At 43.7% G+C, this 5,160-nt stretch overlaps 1 protein-coding gene across 1 annotated transcript in view; it reads left to right on the forward strand.

Moving 5' to 3' along the window:
• Positions 1-397: 397 nt before the first annotated feature.
• Positions 398-5,160, forward strand: part of WDR61 (WD repeat domain 61) — a 7,808-nt gene continuing 3,045 nt past the window's right edge. Inside the window, exons 1-7 of the mRNA XM_009994368.1 lie at positions 398-442; positions 535-562; positions 905-1,010; positions 1,434-1,606; positions 3,199-3,347; positions 3,640-3,733; positions 4,488-4,581. Coding sequence (XP_009992670.1) covers positions 431-442; positions 535-562; positions 905-1,010; positions 1,434-1,606; positions 3,199-3,347; positions 3,640-3,733; positions 4,488-4,581 — 656 coding nt within the window. The 5' untranslated portion in view covers positions 398-430. The remainder of the gene's footprint in view (positions 443-534; positions 563-904; positions 1,011-1,433; positions 1,607-3,198; positions 3,348-3,639; positions 3,734-4,487; positions 4,582-5,160) is intronic.

Below are 5,160 nucleotides of genomic sequence, written 5' to 3' on the forward strand. Positions count from 1 at the left end.
GGGGCGGCCGCGGGCCCAGGGGGGCGGGGGGTGAACAAAAGGCGGGCTCCCCTCACACCTCCCTCACTCCCCTGAAGCGTCCCGGGCTCCCCTCACACCTCCCTCACTCCCCTGAAGCGTCCCGGGCTCCCCTCACACCTCCCTCACTCCCCTGAAGCGTCCCGGGCTCCCCTCACACCTCCCTCACTCCCCTGAAGCGTCCCGGGCTCCCCTCACACCTCCCTCACTCCCCTGAAGCGTCCCGGGCTCCCCTCACACCTCCCTCACTCCCCTCACACCTCCCTCACTCCCCTCAGGCCTCCCGGGCTCCCCTCAGGCCTCACCTGCCTCCCTTTCTGCTCCTGTGCCCTCCTGAGACACAGTCTGATTGCTGAGCCTGATGGTTTTTCTCCTTCCAGAGCATTCCTGTTGAGGTTGCTTCCATAACGACATGACCACCCAGGTAAGTAAAAGCACCGCGTTAATTAAGCTCATCAGTAGCTTGATGTGTTTTTAGGCTGCTCATACGTAATATTAATTATTTTTTCTTTCTAGTACGGTATTCTCTTCAAGCAAGAGCAAGGTGAGAGAACCCTGACATGAATTAAATAATATTGGTCTTCTTGGGTGATGTGAAGCTGATAAAGGCAGATACACTTGTGAAATGACCTGGAATACATTTGTGTTCAGTATAAATCAGGCTAACTCAGACATACCTGGTGCTGTTTTTTCAGCAGTGAGTTTGGTGCTCAAAATACATCCTGTGTTTTGAAGCAATGAGAACAGTGACAGGGCTCCCAGAGCCCTGACAGACCTGAAGGGGTCTGTTGCCACCGTCACAATTGGCAGTCTTAGCATGACTTGGCTGACTTCCAGCAAAAGAAACCAGTTAGTCTTTAATTTCTGTGGTTGTCTTCTCTTTTAGCTCATGATGATGCCATTTGGTCAGTTGCCTGGGGAAAAAATGAAAAAGATGGTTCTGAAACAGTGATCTCTGGTTCTTTGGATGATCTAGTGAAGGTCTGGAAGTGGTAAGTGAAGTGCTCCATATTTAAGCAGTTTTAAGCCTTGGAAGTATTCAGTGTGGAGGTACAGCAGTCTTGAATTTCCATGAGCTGCAGTGGTGTTGGGCATTGCACCAGGGAAGGAAGGGGTAGCCTGGCACGTGGGACTGTTCCCCTCAGCTCCTCTCCATGGTGCTCCCTCTTGGAGGGGAAGCATTTGGATGTGCTTTAATTTTCAAGGAACGTGAGCCCTGTTGAACATGCATGCTGAATTTTACACATCTTCTGCCAGAGAATAGTACAGCTTGCTGTATTTCTTAACCAAAGGATTAGAAGTGTAACTTGTGGTGAGGCAAAGCCTTGGGATTGTGTGAACTGTGGAGGGAATAACGGGAAAAGAGTGAAGTACCCCCAGCTGTTAATAAGGCTTTTCTTTCCCTTGACTGAAAGGAATGATGAAAAACTGGATCTGCAGTGGACTTTGGAGGGTCACCAGCTGGGTGTGGTGTCTGTGGATATCAGCCACACTGGCTCCATTGCAGCTTCCAGCTCCCTGGATGCTCACATTCGCCTTTGGGATTTAGAAACCGGCAAACAGATCAAGTCCATCGATGCTGGGCCTGGTAAGGAGCCAGGGCTCAGCTCTGCAGGACAAGGGGACTTGCTTTAGACAGTAAATGCTGCACACTGCATCAGTAGGGTGTATCAGATTAGAAGTATGTTGGATTTTTATTTTTTTTAAATCTTTATTTGCAAAAAGTAGTATCAGACAATTTTACATTTACTGCTTTACTCTGCTCTCGTGAGACCCCACCTGGAGTCTGTATGCTGTTCTGGAGCTCCCAAGACAGGAAGGATGTGGAGCTGTTGGAGTGAGTCCAGAGGAGTCACAGAGATGATCAGAGGCTGGAGCAGCTCTGCTCTGGGGACAGGCTGGGAGAATTGGGGTGTTCAGCCTGGAGAAGAGAAGGCTCCAGGAAGAACTTAGAGCACCTTCCAGTGCCTTAAGGGGCTCCAGGAAAGTTGGGGAGGGACTTGAGACAAGGGCAGGGAGGGAGAGGACAAGGGGATTAAAACTGGAAGAGGGAGATTGAGGTGAGACATGAGGAGGAAATTCTTGAGTGTGAGGGTGGTGAGACCCTGGCCCAGGTTGTGCAGGGAAGCTGTGGCTGCCCCATCCCTGGCAGTGTTGAAGGGCAGGTTGGATGGGGCTTGGAGCAACCTGGGCTGGTGGGAGGTGTTCCTGCTCATGCAGGGGGTTGGAACTAGATGATCTTGAAGGTCCCTTCCAACCCAAACCAGCCTGGGATTTATTTTTTCACACTACTTACTCTTTCTCAGACACATTTGGATGTGCTCTTTGCTAGATGCATAAAGCAGAGGTGGAGCCAGCTTCCTCTTGCAGATTTATCATTAAAAGGATATTTAAAAAAAATAATTCAAGTGCTTATTCAGATAGGATGAACACAGTCTGAACTTTCCTCTTAAGCACTGAAGTTGATCTGTATATGTGATGATGATTTGTGCAGTACAGCCAACCCTGAGGGAACAACTCAAAACACAGGAATGCTGGAGACTTAAGGAACGTTTTCCAAGTTGGAATTCAGGGCATAAGATCTCATTCTAAATATTTCATTGGTCCACTGGCCGTCCCTAATTTAAGAACAATCTTTCAGTATTTTAGGTAATTACTATTAAGCTTATAGAAAAAAACCCATGAATTATGTTATGCCAGATAAATAATACATTGTAGTGCTGTAAAGAGGCAGAGTGTTTTAAATTCCATTGCAAGGAGTGTTGATCTGTGTTACATTTCATATATCTGTGTTTCTCCTGCATCTTCTGTGCTTTGCTAGGTACCAGTGTTGCTTTCTTTTACTGGTGTGGTATCTTTGAGTATCAGGGGAAAAGTAGGAATTTAGACTTAATTCATGCAGTCTTAAGATCTAGTTTATTGTTACAGGAGGGTCTAAAATATACCCAGGGTCTTATTGGAGAATGTAATCTTTCACTGGCCAGAAAAAAATGGCTCAGGCTATGCTCCATTAATTACAGAGAAGGAAATTAACTTTCCTGAGCCTGTACACTCTTCTTGAAAGCATGTAGTAGAGTTTAGACAATTAAGAGGGTTAAATGTCTTAACAGATGCAAACAGAACTGACATGTTTGAATGAGAACTAGGATTCAGCTGTTGTTTTTTTCCTTTGTAATACAGTTGATGCTTGGTCCCTGGCTTTTTCACCTGATTCCCAGTACCTTGCAACAGGAAGTCATGTGGGAAAAGTAAATATTTTTGGTGTTGAGACTGGAAAGAAAGAATATTCTCTGGACACCAGAGGGAAGTTCATCCTTAGCATTGCATATGTAAGGAGCACACTTGATAATTTCTAATGTGTATTTGTTATTGCTGTAATATGTTGTAAAGCAGATATTTTTGTTTCCACCCATCAGATTCTCTCCATGCTTTGATGGTCCCAAATATAAACTGTATGGAAAATGTACTTTGATCTTGCTTGTTCACATGTGACTAAGTCAGCTGAAGTCCAGGTGTCTCGTGTAGACTGTAGTTGTGACAAGTTGCCAAGAGAATGTCAGGGAGATGCATATCATAAATGCATACAGTTGTTAAATGCCTCCTTTTGGTGGTTTATTACAGAGTCCAGATGGAAAATACCTAGCCAGTGGAGCCATAGATGGCATTATCAATATTTTTGATATTGCAACTGGAAAGCTTCTGCATACGCTAGAAGGTAATGGCCTGTTTATGTATTTCAAATACCCGAGTTCTGGCTTCATTCCTCAAAAAACTTAAAAGGATATAATGCAAGTCAGAGTAAGATGCTACAGCCATGGCATAAATGAGTTGATGTTTCTGTCCATTAGACAGCATTTAGTTATTTAATGTGCTGTAACTTAACACTTAAAATATTAGTGGCAAACTGTAAACTCAAGCCTGCATCATAAATGCCTGTCTCAAAAGATACAGTCATTAGTGCTTAACTAAATTCTTAAATTGCAGTTCCTTCTTGCATTGCAGTACAAGGGAACAAAGCTAAGCTAAATGTGTACCAATTTTTCTTTTTGCTAGGGTATCAGTTTTATTCCTGTTCTGGAAAATAACTGAACGTATGTTGTAGGTGATCTGCATTTTGTAACAGATAAATGGGCTTTTAATGTTTGTGCAATTTCTGTCCACTTTTATAGCTAATTAAAATACCCAAGCACTTCAACAAGATAAAATCATATCAGAAAATATGACATAATTTCTAATAAATATCCACGGCTTTAAAAAAATGATAGTTTTTGTGTTGCTATGGACATGCCTTAACATTCAAAGTTCAGAATGTTTCCATTTCATGTTGTGTGAAGAATCCTGTGGGGGTGTGAAGACTCTTCAGAGGCTGCGTGAAGAGGGAACTGCTGACCTGGTGTGGGGCTTCTGAAGCAGCAGCATCACTTACAGGAACAGCTGTGTTCTAAGCCATACCTGTCTTTGACTTCCAGGCCATGCAATGCCCATTCGTTCACTGACGTTCTCTCCAGATTCGCAGTTGCTGGTCACTGCTTCTGATGATGGCTACATCAAAATCTATGACGTGTAAGTTGTTGCATTGCAAGGCATCCTAACAGGGAAACAGAGAGGCTGATACTGTGAAACATCTCTCCAACACTCTGCTCTCTGTAATTCCCTTCAGCTTTTGGTGAATTTTTAATGTAATAAATAATCTTAAGTAATAAGATAGTAAACCCTTAGATAATTTTTTTAAAGGGCATAGGTGGATGACAGCCTTAACTTGAAAACAAACAGCTTGCCTTATATTTGCCCTGTAGACAACAAGCTAATTGTACCTGTCCTGTGTAAATGTGTTTACCATCTTAAACATATTCTGTACCCAAGGAATTTTATTTATGACCTGCTTCAGTTGCATTGGGCAAAAACTTGGAAGGCTCTGAGGAGGAAAAGGCACCAGATCCCTGATCTTCACTCCCCTGCACCTGCATTACTTTGCTTTCCTTGTGGTGAAACTGTTTTATTCACCAGGGTATCTTCCTAGTGACTTATTTTTATGTTAACCATTTGAAATGGAAGGGCAGAACCTGTAACACAAGTTCAGCTTGGATGAACAAACAGATGAACATTACCTTGCACTGAACCAAATTCCTGTTTCTCTTTCCC

The sequence above is a fragment of the Chaetura pelagica genome, unplaced genomic scaffold (genome assembly GCF_000747805.2).
Source record: "Chaetura pelagica isolate M959 unplaced genomic scaffold, ChaPel_1.0 scaffold222, whole genome shotgun sequence".
NCBI classification, from domain to species: Eukaryota; Metazoa; Chordata; class Aves; order Apodiformes; family Apodidae; genus Chaetura; species Chaetura pelagica.